Genomic DNA, 23,527 nt, shown 5'->3' on the forward strand with positions numbered 1-23,527 from the left:
AAACTTGGACTTCTGTTCCATACAAACTTGGCAATATAAAAGCAATGGCTTAAATTTAAGAAATACAAGTTTACACATAGCAATGGCTTCCTGGTCATTTCTGAAAGTGAAAAAATGTATTTTCCTGTATCATTATTGTCAGCAGCAGATTTGTTTTCAACTGCAGGAAGCATAGGCTCAAGCTGTGAGAGTCTAAATAACTTCTAGTTGTTATCCAGGTGCAATTTTATTTTAAAATGGCAAAGATGACAGACAGCAAAATTAATTAAAAAGCAATTTCTATTCTGGATCATGCTATTTCAAATGGTTACATGAGTCTTTAACACAAAAGATACCATTAACCCTGTTAAACCCACACAACAAAAACAGGGTGATTCTTATGAATTCCATTACAATAAAATTCTTCCTCATTAGAATAAAGTTCTAGAAAGAGCAGTCCCAAAACCATCAGTAAAACAGAATATTGTCAAAATATTTCCTCATAATAGGTCACCAATTTTCTCGACCTAGAAATACTGGTGGAATTGATAGATCTTCATAAAATACCAGCATTTTCCAGGGACTTTGCTGCAATTGTTTCTACAGGATTTAAGGGAATGGACCGTAAGTAGAGATGTGTAACACAGATGCTCCTTTTTTTCCAGGATAAAGACATTAATAACAATCTTAGATTTTAATTCTCAGGTTTTTACCTAGGCCCTTTCTGTTACATTCAAATAGCCTTCCAGTGCTGGAAAACCAAAATAGCAAAAGCAGCTTTAGTAACTGTATTCATCATACTAGCATAAACTTTTAATTTAATTTTTACAGAGATTTAATCTGATATCATGAACTGTTTCAAAAAAGGGATATAAGTGGCTTAAGTAATTATTAGTTACTTTCACAGAAATATTTAACTCAATGTGAGAGTATTATACCAATACTTAAATGAGAGTTGCCCATATTTCTCTGAAACTATGGCCAGGACCAATTATTTGGACTGATGAGCTTCATTTCCATCAGTTTTTCTATTGTTTTCATTGGCCTCCGGATGAAACCCTACAAGTGAGGGCCTGTCTGTATATTTAGAAGACAATACACTTTGAAATATCTAACTGACACAACAATTTAGTCTGGAAAATTTTCTAACAAAAGACTTACAGGTATGTTATCCATCATCATATTAAACTCTATTAACTCTGTCCCAGCAAAACCAGGACAACATACACCACAACTGAACTTTCTTGGATAAGAAACTAGGAAATCTAGAAGTAGGTGGGGTTGGTTTTTTTGTAGTTTTCCATTTAAAAGAAAACATTTATTAATATAGAAATGCAGAAAACCATAGTTTTTTATAGTTTTCAAAGTGCAGTGTTTAGCTGACAGTGTTGATAACTTTTCTTAAGAGAATGCAGTCTGTTGATCGGTATCCTACAATATTTAGTCACCTACCACACAGGGATTTATTAGATGCTGTCTTGAACTACAGCAGAGAGACATCTTGGATCTTATCCTCCACGTATGTTCTAGAGACATTGTTTCAAGAAGTTGGATGGTTATCACAACATTATATAAAAAGCATCCAACACAAGAGGTGCAGTTTCAAACCATGGATTTGAAAGAAATTACCACAAATACGTAGCTTTCAGCACAACTTAAATCAAAATAATAATACATGAAGCAGAGGAGAAAACTCCAACAATGATGGTCACAATGATGTCCCCAGTGCAGAAACAGCTTCTTACTGGGTGACAGACAATATTAGTGATACTACACTAAAATTCAGTTTCATAGAGAATAGCAGAACTGACATCAATGTAGTCCCAGCAAGTCAAACAACAGAAAACTGTTACTCGTCATCAAAACTGACAACCAAGTCTGTTTTCTTTAGGGGAAACACAAACATTGATAGCCAAATCACATGCTGGTTATTCTCTAGGAGAGTTTATGGTTAAAGAGGATGTTCTGTGCTGGTTTTGATTTAGCAGATATAACAATTGATAGCCACACAAGTATTTAATCCTTCTACTGAACAGAATGCAAAAGAAAATACAGAGGAAAAAGAAAATAATTACATATTGAGAAATACTACTTCATTTTAGAGTTACTACAACAGAATGCAAAAAGATCATAATCTGAAAGGAAGCAAAGGTCTTGGTAAGTCTTAAAACACAGAATGTCTCTATGATAGAATTCACATAACTATAAAGATCTTCAATTACGTTTTCTGTAGATATGTCATTCTTAAACCAGGTGTGAAAGGGGCAGAATCTCAACCTATAAGCTCAAAATATTTGTCAGGACATGAACTTAACAGAAAAGGGTTTATATGAACATGAGTTGTTAAAATCACAAATGTTTGATGCGATGATATTGCATAATATAATTTCACTATGGATTTTTTTTTCTTTAGGTTTTAAGGGTGGATGAGTTGTTTTATAGTGGGCTATTCTTCAAAACAGGAAGCATATCTATGTCAATCAAATGGTTGATTAAGTTCATGCCATCTAACCTTTACATGTTAGATGTAAAGAGAGAGCTTTACATGTGACAGTGGATTACAGGAACATGTGATAGGACATTTTAAATAACAAAATGTTGTTACTCAATTTACATAGCAGCAGAAAGAAAACACTAGCTTCATTGATTTAAGGAAAAAAACAAAAAATATTGCTAATAAAGTGTAAAGCAGATGAGAGCATACAACAATCCTGTGATTTTTAATATAAAGTTGTATAAACCAATATTACAGTTAAAACTGCTTTGCTGTAGATCTCATTTGTCCCACTTTACAAGGGGGTTTTGTCACTTCTTTCAACTGGAAAAGGATCCTGTAGAGTAACATAGAATTAATCAGCAAAGTAATTTTAATGGAGCTTCTACTTTTGTAGTCATGACAAAAAGCCAAATGTTGTTATTACTGATAGACTGGCATTTGCCTAAAATGTGTCAAGTTATTCAAAACCTAACAGGAAGAAAAACATAGCAAAATTAGGATTTTAGGGTTCTTTTAAACAAATTGGGCAGTTTCTCTACTTTTGACAACTATTTTTCATCAGAAAAAAGCAAGTCTGATTTTTGTTTAAACGTCTTTGTATGCTACTCAGTCTCGTGCACACATTCACTACTGACATAAAGAATCCAAGGACCATTTTTTCATGAGCGGCAGCTGTCTCAACAGGCAACAAGAACTAGCTGAAGTTGAGTACATGGGTATTAGGTACGCACCTGGGGGGATGACTGGGTATGAGTGTGTATACACATACACATATGAAAGACAGACAAAAAAATAAGCTTGTCCTTAGAAATCACCTATTTGATGAGCATAGGCCTAAGGACCAGTTCTAAGCCAATTTTAAACAATTCAGACCAAATTTCTAAGACCAATTCAGTACACGATCAGAGACAAATAATTTCAACTGTTTTCTTTATTTCTCCATCTAAGAAATAAGAAATGAGAATATACACTTATCTATAACAAAGCAGTATTGGAAAGATTATTGTGCTTTCGAAGTATGGATAAAAATTGCAAAAAAAAGATGAAACTAACATAACATATAAACTAGTACATAAACTGGATATTAGAATGATTCTCCCTTTGTAGTTATCAAATAATATGTTCAAACTCTTTACATTCATTGCCCTGTCAAGAGATCTTGGCATATGGGAGCAGTGATTAATTACATTTCCTCCTGTTTAACAAGTGATTTCTGTTCACTGGATATAGCCCTTTCTTTTATATCAAGTTATATTATACAATGCTTCAGCTTTATTTTTATGTTTGTCGTGGTTTAACCCCGGCTGGCAACCAAGTACTATGCAGCCACTTGCTCACTCCCCCTCACCCAGAGGGATGGGGAGAAGAATCTGAAAGGAATGTAAAACTCAAGGGTTGAGATAAGAACAATTTAATAGGTAAAGCAAAAGCTGCGCATGCAAGCAAAGCAAAATGAGGAATTCATTCACTACTTTGCATCGGTGGGCAGGTGTTTGGCCATCCCCAGGAGAGCAGGGCTCCATCACGCATAACGGTTACTTGGGAAAACAAACACCATAATGCCAAATGTCCCCCCCTTCCTTCTTCTTCTCCCAGCTTATATACTCAGCATGATGCCATATGGTATGGTATGGAATACCTCTTTGGCTAGCTTTGGTCACCTGTCCTGCCTGTGTCCCCTCCCAGTTTCATGTGCCCCACCAGCCCTCTGGCTAGCAGGGCCCAAGGAACTGAAAAGACCTTGATTTAGTATAAATATCACCCAGCAACAACGAAAAACATCAGTGTCCTATCAACATTGTTCTCACATCACAGCCAAAACACAGCACTGTACTACTAAGAAGAAAATTAACTCTATCCCAGCTGAAAGCGGGACAATGTTCTATATGCATTATACAAGCATATCCACTTCTACATAGATGCCTTTTACTGTGCATATATTAAATATATTATAAATATTATACTGTATATTTTATTAGCGGTGATAGTTGTCAATTTATATTGACCATCTGCTCACTGACAGCAAGAAGTTCTTCAAAGTTTTAAAACCTAATATATATCTTTCTTACAAAAATTACTGCAATGATAAATCTTTTCATATATTATTGGAGAATAAACCTTTTTAAATCATGTAAAAGACATATTTGTAGCAATAAATGGTGAACATTTAATTTCTCTCCCACATACTGATATTCTATGCTAGAATTTGTGAATCTCTTAATAGCTACCTAATCTTCAAGCTCATATTTTCTGCTGACTCATTTTTTTTACTAGGGATCAAAATATCTTACTCAAAGGGTGGATAGATACTTTTCTGTCAAAATTGAGATGAAGTACAAAGTGAGGTCTCAGTGAGGTCTGTCCCAAGTCCAGTTCTATTCAGTATGTTCATTAATGACTACTAATATAATGGAATAGAGAAGACACTTATAAAGCTTGTAGATGACACCATGTTGGAAACAGTTACAAGAACTTTACAGGAGAGCAGTCACACTCAAAATTGTCATGATAAATTGGAGAAATGGCCCAAAGTCAACAAGATAAAATTCAATAAAGACAAGTGCAAAGTAGTAAACTTGGAAAGAAATAATCAGAGGTTCAAAAATGGGGGAAACTGTCTAGACAACAGTGAAGATTTGTGCTATAACGAACAAAAAACAGAACAGCAGTTATCAACACAATTACAAAAAGAGCAAACATCATCCTAAGGTGTTTTAACCGATATGCAGCCATGAAGGCATAAGAAGTGATGAACCTGCTCCATCAGTATTTTGGTGCGCCTTCAAGAGCACTTCATTTAGTTAAGAAACCAAAGTAAACTTCTACATGGAAAAAAGTTTTAAAAGCTAATGCCATTAAGACACAAGTGAACTTGATGAGTTCTCTTACTGGAAGGGACTTCATTTTTTGGTGATTGTTGACAGACAAAATGGCTTCACTAAGGGCAAAATGTGCCTGACAAAACTGGTGGCCTTCTACAACAGGAGACCCTGCACAACTAAGGTCCTGTACATAGGGAGCACTAGTATAGGCTGGGGCTTGCCTGCTGGAAGGCTGCTCTGCGGGGAAGGTCCTGGGAGTCTTAATGGACAGCAAGTTGCCCATGAGCCAGCAGTGAGCCCTGGTGGCCAACATGGCCGATAGGATGCCAGGGTGCATTTGGAGAAGCAGGGCCAGCAAGTCGAGGGAGGTTATCTTCTTGCTCTACTCTGACCTGGTGAGGCTGCACCTACAGTACTGTGTCCAATTCTGGGCTCCCCAGTTCAAGAGACACAGGGAACTACGGAGAAGGTCCAGTGGAGGGTTACAAAGATGATGAGGGGCCTGGAGCATCTCCCTGATGAGGAAAGGCTGAGAGAGCTGAGCCTGTTTAGCCTAGAGAAGACTGAGAGGGGATCTCATCAGTGCATACAAATATCCTAAGGCGGAGCCTCAAGAGGGTGGGAACAGGCATTTTTCAGTAGCGCACAACAACAGGACAAGGGGTAATGGGCACAAACTGAAAACCAGTAAGTTCCTTCTGAATATGAGAAAAACCTTCTTTACTTTAAGGGTGATGGAACACTGAAACAGGCTGCCCAGAGGGGTTGTGGAGTCTTGGAGCCCAGAAAGCAACTGTATCCTGGGCTGCATCAAAAGAAGCACGGCCAGCAGGTTGAGGGAGAGGATTCTCCCCTTCTACTCTGCTCTCATGAGACCCCACCTCAAGTCCTGCGTTCAGCTCTGGGGCCCCCAACAGAAGAAACACATCGACTTGTTGCAGCAAGTCCAGAGGAGGCCACAAAGATGATCAGAGGCCTGGAGCACCTCTCCTGTGAAGACTGGCTGAGACAGTTGGGGTTGCTCAGCCTGGAGAAGGCTCCGGGGACATCTTATAGTGGCCTTCCGGTACCTAAAGGCACCTACAAGAAAGTTGGAGAGGGGCTTTTTACAAGGGAATGTAGCAACAGGACAAGGAGGAATGGCTTATAACTGAAAAAGAGTAGATTTAGATTAGGTACAAGGAAGAAATTCTTTATGATGAAAGTGATGAGGCACTGGAACAAATTGCCCAGAGCAGCTGTGGGTGCCCCATCCCTGGCAGTGCTCAAGGCCAGGCTGGATGGGGCACTGAGCAACCTGGTCTAGTGGAAGGTGTCCCTGTCCATGGCAGGGGGGTTAGAATCCAGGGGATCTTTAAGGTCCCTTCTGACCCAAACCATTTTATGATTTACTTCATGTGGATACGCAACTCACCAAAAGTCAGAGAATTCAACAGGTGAACAGTATCTAGCCACAGCAAAGAGAAAACTAGAGGCCAGAGACAGATGAGGATGAGCGGGAGACAAATCAGAGGGTGCACGCTGCTACAATACTTTCATGTTTGTCCATAATAATGAAATGGGGACTGCCTACTTGTACCAGTTGGTGACTTGGAAAATCTCCTAGAGACTGTAAAATAGACAAAGCAGCATTATCATTATTTGTTAACCATTACTGTGTGGCACACAGGCTGATTTACTTAAACCTTTAAAAAGGTTTGAAAATGTGGGTTCTATTGTATTAAGGGAATGAATTGCATTTGATATTATTGTATGAAATATATTAGCAAACAGAGCCACAAATATTTATATAAAAATATAAATTCCCTCTAGTGACACTAATGAAAACACAAACTGTTAGGTGGAAAGAGTTGTGATCTGATGAAATGGCCTTTCTGGGCCTGACACAGGCCAAAGTGCTAAGAGAGAAGACAAGCAACCTGATCAAGCCACTCTATTGCAGTGATACTAAACGGTGTCATTAGAAAGAGCAGAGGGAAAAGCATTCTAAGCTTCAGCCAAGAGGTTACACCCCATATATTTGTGATAAGTACTTGCACTGAAAAATGCTGGCCCAGGGAAGGTCCTTGCTCCATAATCTTCAGCCAGATGGTCCCAGAAGCAGTCAGACCAGCATAAACACTGCTCTGTGCTCCACCACTGGCCATACACTGACGGATAACTACTGCAACCCTGTCATGCCTCCCACTCAATAACCTGCCACTGGATTCATTGTGATAGGTATCATCCTTCCCAAATTTGGGTGTAAAGAGATGCAGCTGGCACAGAAAACTAGTCAAATGTAAGGAGTTATACTCTGCCTATATGGGTGTAGAGAAGTTCCATCATTTAAATTTAAAAAAATCCCCAACTTTCTTTAAAGCAGGTTTGAAAATGCATCATTATTTGTACAATCTATGAGTATTAGGATAGTGCTCAGGAGCCCTAGGCACAAAACAACACCCTCAGTGCCAGATTCTAACACAGATGGAACAAAAAGCCAGTCCAAGATTTTATAGCTTAGGTGTAAGAGGAAGAGACAAGACAGGAGAATACAAATAAAGCAGCATCAGTCTGGATGACAGGCAGCAGTGTCAGCATACTACCAGTTCAGCTGTTGTCAACTATCCTGTAGACATTGTAGCAAAGGAGAATTTTGAGGAGAAAATTTGCTTCTCAGATAGTTGCATTGTTGTTCCAAAGTAGATTTTTAGAATAATTCTAAATGTGATGCAAAATGTGAACAGACTTTCAAAAACTCTCTTTATCAACTAAGCAGGACATCTGTTCTGTTTAGGTCTCAACTTTATTATCAAGACATCTTAACAAATCCATGATTATGTTTTGAACTACTACTACTTTCAAAAATAAATAACATTTAACCATGTTAAAACAAGGTTCGTGGCTGGTCTAGGGTACTCTGGTCTGTGTGGGTAACCAAAACTGAATTTCCTGTTCCGATCTGGCAACCCCAGGAGGATCATACTGATGATAGGCTAACAGCAAAACACGCAAGCAAATTATGTTCTTAAGCATTAAATTTACCTTCCTTTCAAAGGAAAAATGGTAAAAACAAAAAAAGAAAAAACAGGCTTATGTTTGTATATGTGTGGTAGATTAGAAAGCATGCTTGTCGACAAACATTCCAGATGTTGTGGGAGCTCTTTAACCTTTTAAATGCATATTAATCTGTAATTCTTTTGGGAGGGAATCAGCAGTTAAGGAGAGGAGCATACTATATTTATGTTATTTCCTTTTGCTGCAGTTGACAGTGAATGAGCCACAGCTTTAAGACCGGAAGGGATCATTAGATCAGATATGCATTTAGCCTTTATCCAGCAAACATTATGTAGGAAATGCAAAGCTTTGCAATAGCTCTGTTATGACATTTTATTAATGCATCTATTCATTATCACTAACTCTCTTGTAGAGTTCTTCCATGGTGTAATTTAAATTTCTTAATGTTATATTTGGCTTAAATGGCCATAATGATAGCCTACGTCTGCCTCAGGGCTCGTTACCACATAGGTGTGGAGAACATTATTAAACAACAGTACAATGAAAGAAACTCCTGAGTATTGTGTTCTGCCAGATGCATGAGAGCTGTTACACTTTTGTTCCTATTACAGCTTTCATAGCTTCCCGTTGCTTGTTCTTTAAGATTTTGTTTAATGAAAAATAAACAGCTTTAGAGGCAATTTCCCATGAGTGATGCAGGAAGCATATTTTTCTTTCAAAATGTGCACAGTACTCAGCACAGAAGGGTCCTGCTCTATAAATAAGGCTTTTCTGGCATGAATGCAACAGACGTTGCTATTAGGTGTTGTTTACATTTAACAATTTATACATAAGATGTCACAAATATGAACCACAGTAAGTAAGGAAGAACTAAGAGAGAAAATAACTGCAGGGTGTGTTGGGGTGCTTCAGTCAGACAGCACATTTCTGAGCTCTGAACCCCCAAAAACACGAGACCTTTCCAAAAGCCCCAGTAACATTCACCAGTATAATGAAACAGCCCAGTGGTACTGAAAAATGATGAAGGCTGAGCATGAGTTAAGCTCTGAACCACAGGTTGTGACAAGGGCAGTGTGGAACTGCTCCACTACCCTCTATTAGCTTCATGTAAAGAAGCGTATCCTGGGGACCTTCTGCATCTCCCCTCCCTGTCTGCAGCTTGAAAGGGAATTGGAATTGACTAATGAAGACACACTGCCTTGACATGTCTGTTAGAGTTCATTGTTTTGCACTATCCTTTGTTGTTTCAAACAAGCCAGACCAGTCTGCAACCTAAAAGCTCCTCTAAAATCTTACCTTCCACTAATATATGAAAATATAAATAAATGAAAAATCTGGACACTTCTGTGCTGAAATGAAGAGATGCTTTACTACCTCCCTGCAAATGTAGAACAGCCAGCAATGAGGCAAGGTTGATATAAATTGAGATGGCTTATAGGCAATGGTTCAAAATCAAGTAGAATATGTGATATGCAACACACCACGACACATCCTTAGCCTAAACACTGAATATATAAATACAAGACTAGTTATCAAGATCACAAATACAAAGATGGGAAAATCTGGTTTTCAGTAGAGGCAGCTCAGAAGGGCCAATTGCAGAGAAAATCCTTATTGTGTTTACATTTTATTTGAAAATAGTCCAATTATCAGGATGCTACAACTGTGAACAGTTTGCTTTAACAACATATACCAGGATCAGCTCACAACTATTTACCTAATCCAGTCTCAGCCAGCAAATATATTAAATAACAAGATATTACTGCTGGACTCTTCAGTGAATCCAGAAGCAAAATAACTAGCAGTCCCAGTATCTAACCTACATACATGCATAGTTCCTCTGAAGTCAATGTAAATATTTACCTGAATAGAACATGTAGCACTTTAAATCAATCAGAGAAAAAACAAAGTATATTTAAATATAGGCTAAAATACTGCTTTCAGGAAAACATTTAAAATATTTTTCTTAACAATTAGGTATAACTTCAATGGATACCTCAAAGCACATGGCCAAAATTGATTAGTTCATTACCTCTATTTTTTCTTATTTTATTCAAACAAAGTACAGCAGTGTTGCTCTGAGGTTTTCTCCTGACTGCATTGTGCATGGCATCCTGCTTTTCAGTAGCAGAATGAAGTAGCAGCACAAATTGGATTCAAATATGATGAAATACCATCATTACTTTGTATGAAATCTAAAAATCACTGCACTATGACCTTCATTTTAATTGGCCTTTTCTTGAAATCAGCAGCTAAACCTCACCACTGATAAAAAAACATTCTATTATTTGCAGTCAGTTCCTACCTCCTCGGTGAGCAATGTGTTAGCAAGTAATGCAGTCACTAATTTTTCCTCGCACTGTGAGGAACAATGTATGTATAGATACATCTAGAGAATCATCTGTAGTTAAATTCATTTGATCTAAAGGAAGTTCCCTTTGTTCCTCAGAAGTTTAAAAGCAGATATCAAAAGGAAATCAAAACCATGTTTTTCTGTATAAGCCTCCATTCAGCACTTGTAAGCCCACTCCAGGTACCGGTGTCTTCTTTAGTTCCTGACAATGTCATTACTATGGTCTTGTCTGGTCAAACTATTTTATTAGCTTTGCTTGTATCAAACACAGAGATTCAAAACAGTATTTCTAGTAGTCTTCTATATATTCCATACGTTCTTCTACTCCACCCAATATTTCTAATTTACATTTGGTTCAGATTTTGTAAGTTAGTCTTCTTTCCTGTTTTAATAGCAAGCTCTTTGCTATATAATGATGAATATTAGAATTTTGCTACAAATACTTTTGCCTTATTCTGATATTTCTACTATCTTATCTTCAGTGTCTAACCTTTACATCAAATAAGCAGATCCCATACAAATCACATTTATAGTTATGTATGACTGATGTAATTAAAACTCTCAAGAGAACATGTAAGATATTTCCTCCCTAAATTATTGTTAGCCAAAGACAGTACTCACACTGCAAACGGAAAACTAACAGGACATTAAACATCCGAACGCTTATTTTCACAGACCCTGTTTTTTCAGCAAAGTTTAGATTAATTAAAAAAAAAAAAAAAAAAAAAAAAGACAACAGTAAAATGAGATGAAAAAACTTTCAAGAGAAGATCTGTAACTTTTTTTTTTACCCCTCTGTGCTCAGACTAAATAGCCACAAGACCAGTGTCCCTTTTCTTGTTTTAACCTTCCATGGATTGGTCACATGGCCATACAGGATGCAATGTTCACCCAGAAAAGCTCAGTATAATAATTATCAGATCTCTCCACCATTCTGCCCGGATACATACATCCTCCCTCTGCCTTATCCTTCCATTCTTGAATAGCAGTCTGATGGTATGGGATGCTCTGCACTGGCACAGAAGACAGTTGCATCAAATCAGTATTCAGCAATTCAAAACATTCAACCAGTTGCAGTGCCTCTCCCAGGAAATTTAGCAAGGTTATACCCTGTTAATAACTTATCTTCAGAAATAATGACATTTCTATTAGAAGACTAAGAAAGAGAGGGCACTTTAAAGATAAGTGCCATTTATTCAAAATGCTTCCATGTTAGAAATCATATTATGGGTGCCCTTTAGACATAGGCATATCTCCACGTTTCAGCAATTATTCATCATTTACACATTCATAATTTAGAAGAGTTTTGAACTCAAAATTAATAAGAAGCCCACACACTGCCTCAAATGGCCAAACAAGCCTTGATAACATTTCATAACTAAGAGATCCTAAATAAATTAAATAATGAGGAAGCATGAACCTTTCCTAGTCTGCCTGTGGACACAGTGAAAAGTCACAATAGTCTCCCAAATCTAGGATGTAAGACAGAAATCTGTCTCACAGTCACAAAATCTCCTGTTACCATAGTGATGGGGACTGAGCAAATGACTAAAAATACCTGGTCTTATTCACACTGTCTTAGGAATGTGACCTAAATGACATGTAATACATGATTTTCCATGAGAAATTAATTGCATTTACTAGGCACCAACACTGAGAAGCAGATAATGAGCAAGTATGATGTGTGGTCAGACACTCAGAGAGACCACCTTATCAAAGATGCAGCTTGAACAGAAAGCTGGCTGGAAGAAAGCATACAAAAAACCTATGATAAAAAGAAACCACGTGTAAGTAATTAACAAATCAAAAGCACCAATTAAACATGAGTTTCTCTCACTAAATAAAATTGTACTTTAAAGACATTCTTTGGAACTCCTGATACATAAAATTAACCATAACCTCCAAAGATCACTGTCCCCAGATCTCCCAGTTGTGATGACTGCCAAACACAGCAAGACACAGAGGTAATATAAATTCATGTTTAGACCAGCTTTGGTTCACAGCACCTACGTATGCCAGTACAAACCAAAAGTGTGCTACTAAAGTGTGCTAAGGGAAAAATTTCAAGTGGCATCTCCCATCTCAACTTGTGAGGTGCCTAAAGAAGCTGTCTCCACAAATCCCACCCAGGAGCTGCTGCTACTCTACAAGAGCAAAGCATTGAAGGCTTCTCCACTGACAGCCCTGGGAAAAAGAAAACCCAGAAGGAAGATGAGACTAGATTTGAAGAACTTAATCAGTTACAATTTCATTTCTATTTTTAAAGGGTAATGATTTCCTATTTACAGTGCAGGATATCTTGATTCCTGCCTTGTGACATCTTATTTTATTTGCAAACACTCACCTATGAATGTTTGTAAAAGTTTGTTGAGCTGAGCTGTTTAAGAATGTTGAAAGGCAAGTGCCACTGACTCTATGAAGGGGGCAAATATTTTGCCTGAAGACATCCACAAGCGCAGACCTGCCACAAAATTGCTCTACACCCTCTTAAGTATATTTCAAGATAGCATGGGATTATTTTCCAGCATTCTTAGACACAGTGAAATTCTAGAGATTATACTTTATTTCCAGTATAATGATAAAATGCTCCATTTTGAAAAAGATCATAATCAGGTAGGGTTTGTCCTGACTATGCTTTGAAGAACAGTAGCTTCTTTACTCACACAAGTTAAAAAACAAACAAGCAAAACCTGAAACCTGCAGCATCTGCAGTTGAAACTTTGTACCATTGCAATACATTTTTTAGAAACCACTTACCTGGACAGACCAACTGAAAGACATGCTGTATTCCACTAGCATACATTTGAATATTGAATATCCAGTCTCTCAAAAATTCAGGCAGATCACTTCTCCCTCTTTTTGTTGAATTCTTTCTTGTAAAGCATTGTTTCATAAACAGAAGAGAAGATTCCATCAGATACATATTTACATTAAGTTTTTAGGCGCTGATTTTGTAAAGAAATATTTTCTTCAGAACCTTTTCTTCTTTTTTAGAAATGCTTTCTTCAGAATCAAATTAATACGCCTGGCAAACTTTGTATGAAAGCTTAGGCCTATGCAGAGGTCATATGATGGGGTAGTTTCACTCTTGCACTAAAGTGAAACTCACACATCACACTGAATGCAAAGGGCAACAGACAGGCTGAAAAACATCTCTTACCCATATCAGAATTTCTCAATATGGAATGGTGATGGACTCTGCAGAACTAGGCTGGCAGAAAGAGGTTGAGGTAAGTAGATAATTATAGTAGTTAACACTCTATTTTACACAGCAGATACACTCAACCTACCTGAAACAGTAGTTTAAACTGCTCACTCTAGGGCAAAAGACAAGGGGAAAACTCACAGCATAAGACATTGTCCCCACTATTAATGTAATGGAAATGCCCATAGATGCCTTGCTGCAGCTACTTACAAAAAAAGAACAAGGAGCACTTATTCTGTAGGCTAACAGTCAAGTGTTTTCTTGATCATTTTAATATATTAAATAATATAGCTTCAGTCAAAGAGACTAATTCAGACATAGGTGGTATATGATTTATCTTTTACTGCTCACAGAAGGAAAAGTACAGAAAAAAAAGAAACTTCACAGTTTAATATACTTTCTTGTCAACAGAACACTTCAGCTGATCTACCTAGCTCACAGATTTTTGCAGACTTGGTGTGCTTCTGGGTGGTTTAGCCCCAGGTGCTGACTAAGCACCATGCAGCCGCTCGCTCACTCCCCCCACAGTGGGATGGGGGAGAGGATCGGAAGAGTAAGAACAAGTAAACTTGTGGGCTCAGATAAAGACAGTTTAATAGCTAAAACAAAAGCTGTGCACACAGGCAAAGCAACACAAGGAATTTATTCACCACTTCCCATGGGCAGGCAGGTGTTCAGCCATCCCCAGGAAAGCAGGGCTTCATCACGTGTAATGGTTACTTGGAAAGAAAAACACCATAGCACTGAATATCTCCCCTGCTTTCTTCTTCTTCCCCCAGCTTACATATACTCAGCATTACATCCTATGGTATGGAATATCCCTTTGGCTAGTCTGGGTCAGCTGTCCTGGCTGTGTTGCTCCCCAGTTTCCTGTGCCCCTCCAGCCCTCCCACTGGCAGGGCCTGAGAAACTGAGAAGCCCTTGACTTGGTATAAATATTACTTGGCAACAACCAAACCCATCAGTGTGCTATCAACATTGTTCTCACACCAAGTCCAAAACACAGCACTGCACCAGCTACTGAGAGGAAAGTTAACTCTATCCCAGCTGAAACCAGGACACTAGCTCATTTACTACTATTCAACAGACTCTAGCTGATTTACTACTATTCAACAAAGGCACCCTTTTTCCTTTAAGGGTTAACAGCAATAGATCTTATTACAATCTACGTTATGCATGAGCATCTATAAGATGCCTCTCTGTCTTCTAAGCAGAGCAAATTAATGTCAATTTAACATTTCAGAAAAACAGCATCTGCCTTTTAAAGGAGAGTTTGCACTCTAATCTTGGAAGACCGTAAGACAAATCAACAAAAAAAGACAATACACGGGGCTGCAACATTTTATCGTATCTATTTGAAGGTATAAATTTAAGACTTCCTATTAAAGCATCAGCGACTCAACCATCAACCAGCATTTCATTACAGTATGAAGAGCAGTACAAACTTTTCAGTCAGTCAGCATTAGACAGTATGTTATGTGTTATGCAGCCTAGCATAAGAACATATCTTGTCAGGAGGATATGTGTTATATCTTAGGAATTAATTACTTTTATTGATACATTTTTTCTAACATATGGGGAAAATCAAATTATATATACATACATTTCATGTATTATTTTTTTTCCTATGTGATGTTAGGAATATAAGACCTGATTATGGAATTCAGAATTGAAAACTGAAACTATGCCATGAATCTTCAGTTTACATGATTTGCATCAGTAAGGCCTTTGGAGGGAACTCAGAGCCTATCCACTGAATGTTTTCGAATTAAATATTACAATCCTCCTACTTTATACTGAAATATAAAGCTTTATGAATGCAGAAATAAAGGCCTGAATGGAAATGAGAATCAAGATATAAACAATTAATGCATATCAAGCTCAAATGACACAGAAATCAATTAGAACCTAATTGCAGTATTTAATGGGTCGTACATTTTTATTTTTTCTGGAATGCTAATGCCTATTTAAAGGGGGGTGGAGGGGAGCACAGTACATTTCTAACCCTTAGGTATGAAAACGGTCACCAAAGTCCAACTTCTGTTTTGATGCGTGGTTGAAAACTCCTACCAGTTCTCTTTTTCTCAGCTTTTTCCCCATGAGAAAAGCTCTTTTCTAGTGTATGCACCCATCTAATTTTAAATATCCTCATGATAAGATAGCCACCTCTTACTCTGGAAGAGGAATTTGAAGGGCAATAGATCAGACAAAGAGGAAGTTTAGACTACATTTTGCAGTCTAAACTGCTTTTTATTTTCCTTAATATCTTCATACGGTCCTTGGGGTGATAAGGACTGCACAAAAAGAAACATTCAGAAGAATGCAGAAGGCAGTGAGCGGGGCATCTGGAGCTAAGGAACAGGCAGTTTGGGTATCAGTCAACTATTTCTTCTTCTTTCAACACTTCTGTGCTTATGTATGAGGAGCAGCAGTCCTTGTGTCTGTGCCTTCTTGATTCTGCCTTCAAGCTATTGTCATTTATGCTTCTCCTGACCAATGCTTTTTATTCAATTGTGTGTGTGTCCATGAATTTTCTACCACACAGCTGAACAACAACATCTATCTTCTCTACCACTCTTGCTTGCCTGTACAGTGAGCCATCAAAACTGATGAGGAAACAGGGGAAACAAAAGCAGGTATAAGTAGTAGTTCCATGAATAAAATATATAATACATGGATTGCTCAAAAAAATCTGCAGGGGATCAGAACTTCTTTAAAGAGGCTTTCTAAACATACAAGTTACTTCTTTCGTTATGGGAGATGTTTAACTGCTATTCATATTCCGCACAGCCCCCTTAAAATTCAATAGGGCAATAATACTAGGAAAAGAAAATCTTGGCAAGTAACGACAAAAAGGATAAAGTTAAGAAAATTTTGATGATACTCAGTTTTGCATTTTCTCACGTACTATCTCACTACAAATCCTTTTTCCTGACAGTTTGTGACACTGTCTACATCATGTAACAGTTAACAAAGTTACAGTCTAAGAATTGCAACACCATGACACAAAGTGCAGATAAAATAATTGATGATAATAGCTAATAATTAATCTTCTTATCAAGTGACCAGGAGAATCTCTTTGTTTAAGCTAAACCTTGAAGTTCTGCAGTGCCAGAATGACAACTTAGAAATGCAGCTGTGCATATGGAGACATGAAATCTTCCTTGCACCAATAATCACTTTAAACTAATTGCATTGCAGACATGGACTTAAGAATAGACAGACTATTGAAATTAAAAGATAATTTTATTTTAAAATGGGATGACCTGAATTTTCTCTATCCACTCCTCTAATTCAAAATACCAAAGTGATATAGAGAGATCCAAAACACCAGCTCCACATTTAACGCAAGCTGTCATTTTGCAGTAGTACCTTACAAATGCTGATAGGGATGGTCCATGACTTGTAGACTGTAGTTACAGATACATTTCACTTTCACTACTGTAAGAAAGAAGTGAAGGGTGACTAAAAAAACAGATGAGCAGGTATGTAACCAAGAGGTGTGCAGTGTATAATAAAATCTTAAAAGGACGCAAGAACATTCCTCTGAATTCATATAGACAGATACATAAAAAACAATTACTTCATAGTGCTGATACGGGATGATTCTTTCCAAAGGTGATTGGATAAAACTATTTTGGGATAAACACATTTTATCCCAAATTATGGAAGTAGATAGTATACCACACATAATCAGAGCCTTGAGGGAAAGACAAGGTTCTGTATCTCAGCAGAGGAAAAGTGGAACAGAGAAACTTGGCAAGGTAAAAAAAAAATCTGTGTTCAGCATTCATTTTTTTGATTTAAAGTATGTCATAGGAGGAAAAATACATATTTGTCTTCTACAGCCCAGGAGTAGATATCAAGAAATGCTGTCTCACCTCACCATTAATTATATTAGCAGCAACAAGTCCCTCTCCTCCAGTATATAAATTGAAGGAGTGTTTTTGAAGGTTGATGATTACCAAATAATATGACCTGATCTTTATTACCCTATCGTAGGACTCTAAAAAACTAATGAAAGACATTGTTTAACAGATTGCTTAGTTACTACTTAACCCATTTATCTGAATTAGGTATAAGTTTTCTTATGGCATACTTCTTATATAAGAAGCTTAGACATCACCAGAAAAATGATAACTGAAGTTAGGCAGCCTACATTAGCACTCAACCTGCAATGTACATAAGCTCTTTCAACTTGTTATAAACTCTGAGATGGAAGACAAAAGTGCATTATTACAGCATTCTAGTATATCATTTCTCAGGAACTGGCATTTCATTTAGCAATACTAGATGACAAACATGAAAAACCGTAATTATGCTACAGAATCCATTACTTATTTTTTCAGAAACTGAAACTTAAAACAAGTTGGAGAAGAAGACTGCAATAAACAGTCTGTTAGTTACAGCCTATTTCTCTACCTAAAAAACTGCAAGCCCCCCAGAATTAACAGTATAATATGCATGTACTCCAAGACTCTCCGAAGGCAGAGGGATCAAGTGGCACACAAGCCATTCTCCCCTAAAAACTAATTGAGAGCCTTCTTGAGATCAGCTGATGGAAATGGGTCCCAGCACAGCACTCACTATCATTGAATTCTCCCTAAACTGGAAAGTGCACAACAGCCATGACAGATGAACTAGCTGAGCATGGGGTTTTTTCTAACAACAAAATCAATAATTCTTACACTACTAGAATATAAGTGCTACATGGATTAAACGATCAAGACATTACCTTAATTTTTAGCCTCTTGAATGCCATATGTTCAAGACACCCTCTTGCAGGACCTGGGTGAGGGCAACCCCCATTATTAAACATAGGCTGGGTGCAGAGTGGGTTGAGAGCAACCCTGAGGAGAAGGACTTGTGGGTGCTGGTGGACGACAAGCTCAACGTGACCTGGCAGTGTGCACTTGCAGCCCAGAAAGCAACTGTATCCTGGGCTGCATCAAAAGAAGCACGGCCAGCAGGTTGAGGGAGGGGATTCTCCCCTTCTACTCTGCTCTCATGAGACCCCACCTCGAGTCCTGCGTTCAGCTCTGGGGCCCCCAACAGAAGAAACACATCGACCTGTTGCAGCAAGTCCAGAGGAGGCCACAAAGATGATCAGAGGCCTGGAGCACCTCTCCTGTGAAGACTGGCTGAGACAGTTGGGGTTGCTCAGTCTGGAGAAGAGAAGGCTCCGGGGACACCTTATAGCGGCCTCCTTTAGGTACTGGAAGGCTTACAAGAAAGCTGGAGAGGGGCTTTTTACAAGGGCATGTAGCAACAGGACAAGGAGGAATGGCTTATAACTGAAAAAGAGTAGATTTAGATTAGGTACAAGGAAGAAATTCTTTATGATGAAAGCGATGAGGCACTGGAACAAGTTGCCCAGAGCAGCTGTGGGTGCCCCAGCCCTGGCAGCATTCAAGGCCAGGCTGGATGGGGCACTGAGCAACCTGGTCTAGTGGAAGGTGTCCCTGTCCATGGCAGGGGGGTTAGAATCCAGGGGATCTTTAAGGTCCCTTCCAACCCAACCAAACCCAACCCATTCTATGATTCTATCTTTGAATGCAAATGACTGTTTTAAGTACTTCTCTACTGCTAGGATACTTTCTACTATCATGAGAACTTTCAAAGACTTCCGAGTGAGTTACATTTCCTTCTGAGTTTGAAGGTCAAGGCATTTGTCACTAGAAATTACAGTACAGAAGATTCATTTTTCAGTTTGGTGCAGAAATGCTTGAACTAGGAATCAAAATCCTAGAAGACAAATTATAATGTGTACCTAAAATAATTACAGAATCACGTAGAATCCTTTTTATTTACATGAACAGCTTTAAAAGACTGAAAAGAAACTGTTGGTCATTTACCATGTACAATTACAGAATTAGCATCCAAATCTCTTGCCAACCGTTCGGCTGCAGCTGCATGGATCTGCACAATGCCCATGGCTTTGTAAGCTATAAGGATCAAGTTATTATTTTCAACATTGTTAACATTTTGAATTCCTATTCAACTGTAGAGTTTTATACAAAATGGAGAATGCAAGAAGTCATATTTTGTGTGAAAATACACTACTTCAAAAAATGGAATGAGTAAACAAACTTACCTACCAGCTCTTACAATTGAACCGATAATACAAACGGTAGCAGATAGACACAATGAAACTTCAGTGTCTCTTCTGTCTAAATGTTGACTTCCATGGGTTTTATTAATGTGTATTCATTACAGTTGCCAGGAAATTTCCTCCTAAAAGAAAGATTTTATGAGAACACAGAAATTAATCAAACCCAATACCTTTCATAAGAACCCAGCAGGAAATGCTGTATCAGAGATTTTCCTGTCAAAACAAGACAGCAGAAACATCAGAAAAGCCAAGATACTCAATAACTTGAATTCTACATTTATCTGCTACTGTAAAATTACCAAAAGTAATTCTGAAACCCTGAAAGCTCTCAACCTCGTGTTGATAGAGAATGAGTAGAAAGGAACTCTCCAAAGTTTCATCTCTACAGTCCTGTGTGATTACTTTACTATGACCCCAACTAAGAAAATTATCAAAATATATATGATGAATAATGAGAATGCTAGACTTGGCATTTCAAGCAGTGTAACTGCAGAAATACAAACCATAATGTAGCTGAGGATTTTTCATCAACCATGTTTAAAGCTTTCTTTTTTTCTGAAGGTACAATTGTGACTAGAAATAGTAATTTTATAGTTAAGGTCACAATTAGCTCTAAAGTCAGTTGTAATTTTACTTACCACATCCAGATTGTACCAAGACTAAACCAATCTGCTTGAAATATCACTAAATTGAGAGGAAAATGTTTTTTGATGCCTGGTCTTAATTAAGCAAGGTAACAGTCAGATAAAATGCTTGAGAAATTGAGATCTGAATATTCCTCCAAATCTTGTCTTTGCTGGGGTTTTTTTGTTGTTTTTGTTTGTTTGTTTTGAGGTTATTATCTACTGGGGTTTTTTTAAACAAAATTACTTAGATGATGAATTTTAAACTGGTTATTTTCTGGTATTCTGTAGCACTTCCTCTAGCCAAGAGCTTGCAGAATTTCTCATCAGACCATCTTCCTATAATTAAAAAATATCATTTGCACTTATTCATCATTCTGCTCTATGCCACAAAGACAAATCTGTTCCATCAATCTTGATCTCTCTACTGGCTAAAAAATCTTCCAGGTATTTCATATAACCTCACAGCATGGGACCACAATTTCACCACTCACTTATAATCTGATACACTTTTCCACTGAACAAAGAATTGAACCCTCTACTGGGCTCTAATTCAGCTCCATACCAGCAGAGGCTGTGCATTTATTACTTTGCCTAGAGATTCTATCAGAGAACAGCAGCATTTTAATTTTCTTGTAGGGTTTCAATGAAATTGCAGTTTCATAGTTTGCCCAGGAATACCCTCAGTGGACTCATCACCACAACTGTTTCTAGACAGGTAAAGCCAGTTTGCAGATGATGCCTATCTACTCTGAGACATGAGAATGTGCTAAGCATGAGGATATCCAAGGGCTACATCTCTGGACTGATCAAATCCACTGTCTTTGAAGACCAAGGAACAACATTATGTCAGATGGACAGGAAGGGAAGTACCTGACTTATTAGACTCATGGTTATATAGAATACACACAGTATTTCCGTTGATATTTTTTTCCCAAATATTGAAAAAAAAAATTAGCAGAGGCAATCATTTATCTTGGAAGGGCAGGTCCCATTGTGCTATCTTACAAGTAGAAAAGTTTGAAATGTTTTCTTAACATTGTTTTCAGATTTATTTCAGATTTTAGATACAGTTTGACTTTTCAAGCAAGATCCTCAAATCACTATATAAGTTGAAGTAAAGGTAGGTTATTTGGGGATGCTGGGGCACTCACAAGGAGAAAAAGTTCCTAAAATCCACATTTTTTTAAAAATGAAAATGTATTTCAGAACAATTCTGATTTTGCAACCATTACATTCTTTTTTCGATCCATGATAATAAAAATTATATGAAAGATATGGACAAGTGGCTGTTTGAAAGATTGAGTGTACAATCAAATCCTCACTTAGGTACAGCAGCTGTCTGCACTACAGATGTCTTTGTAAAATCAAATTCATGCTGCAGATCTGATGGCAACACATTGAATGGCTCTTCCTACTGAATTATACATGGGGCAATTTTTTTATAATCTCACAATTTAATTTCATGCAATTTACATATTCTGATTAATAGTGCTGTGTAAAGATATATTTAATATGCTCTGGCACTGCTGTATAAATAATGTCTTATATCAGTATTTTGTGCTGTTCTTAAAGATAATGTATTTTAAGGTTGTGTTCAAGTTACACTGTTCTTTCTTTTATATGCCATAAAAAATGCATACTAAACTGCCTCTGGCTTGATGTGATTTCTCTCAGTTACACTATCTCTAATGATGACTTTCACAGCAAAATTTGTTGTTTTAATAGAAGAAAATAGCTAAACAGAAAAAAAGTGGGTTTTATTTAATAAGTGTTTAGAACATAGTCAAGCAGAACAAATACCAAGCAAGATGTTTTAAATTAATTTTTTATCAAACAGTTTATCTGCATTAATATATATTCCATCACTTACAAATTTCAGTTCAGATACTGCTACTAATTAGTTTTGGCTGATATTGGAGTATTTTGTATGCTCCATTTATAAAAGCTGTTTGCCCATCTGTTAATAGGTTGGAAGTGATTAAAGGACACTTATTTTGGCTGTTGCAAAGGCCAAATCATTTTAAAGCTGCAAATATGTGACAAAATCAGCTAAAGGTTTGCCAAGTTCAAGACCTGATTTTCTTAAAGAGTTGTGGTGTCTGCTTCCTTTCCCTCCTGCCTAAAGCCTCTATGAGTTTTCAGTATATATAAAAGCAAAAAATCAGCCTACTATGATAGGTCACACCTACTATCTATTTGATTACACAGAGGTTTTAATAAACTTTGAATGTTTTTCAGATCTCTAGCTAAAAAGCATTTCTTCTGTTTGTATATTAACTGAAGTATTGCTTCTGAGTTTTTAACTAAAATGCAGCTTACAAGAGTACTCAGGTCAGTATCACTGTATTTTAACACATGTGCCTTTCTGTCTATTGCTTCATCAGTGTGCATAAAATCAGAAAAATAAGAAAAAAATCAATATGGGAAATATTAAAGGAAAAAGAACACAAAAAAAGAGAGTAAAGAATTTGGATGAAAAGGACAGTCATGGACGATGAGCTGGGAATCAACAGCAAACCAAAAACCCTAATGGCAAGAGATTTATGTGTGCCATTATTGCGAGATAATGACAGACTTCAGTTCCATCTGGGAAGAGTATTTTAGTCATACATTTAACTTAAATGAAGACAAGAATTAGCCTTGTACAGAGAACTAGAATAACTCCTGTATATAATTTACATCCTATGGCCTACCTGAAGGCAAATCTCATGTATTAAATTATACCCTGCTTTTTTTCCATATACTTAACTTGATGCTTTACAGTATCAACACAAAACCTGAGCTGATCCTTACCCAGATGAAAAGTCACAATGGAGTTATGAAAAGAGTACTCAACAGGTATTCTAACCCTGGTTTGTCTGCAAACCCCTAAGTAATATTTTTTTTTCCCCTTGGCTGGATTTGAACTGTAATACCAAAGAGAAAAGACCAGCAAC

The 23,527-nt window shown here is 37.4% G+C and overlaps 1 protein-coding gene across 1 annotated transcript in view; it reads right to left on the bottom strand.

Moving 5' to 3' along the window:
- Nucleotides 1-23,527, bottom strand: part of IQCM (IQ motif containing M) — a 116,280-nt gene that overhangs the window by 51,396 nt on the left and 41,357 nt on the right. Inside the window, 6 exon segments of the mRNA XM_055726345.1 lie at nt 13,406-13,517; nt 13,939-13,965; nt 17,120-17,263; nt 18,589-18,637; nt 19,398-19,497; nt 19,500-19,528. Of these exon segments, the coding sequence (XP_055582320.1) occupies nt 13,406-13,517; nt 13,939-13,965; nt 17,120-17,263; nt 18,589-18,637; nt 19,398-19,497; nt 19,500-19,528 (461 nt within the window).

Source organism: Falco cherrug, chromosome 1 (assembly GCF_023634085.1).
Source record: "Falco cherrug isolate bFalChe1 chromosome 1, bFalChe1.pri, whole genome shotgun sequence".
In the NCBI taxonomy this organism is placed as follows: Eukaryota; Metazoa; Chordata; class Aves; order Falconiformes; family Falconidae; genus Falco; species Falco cherrug.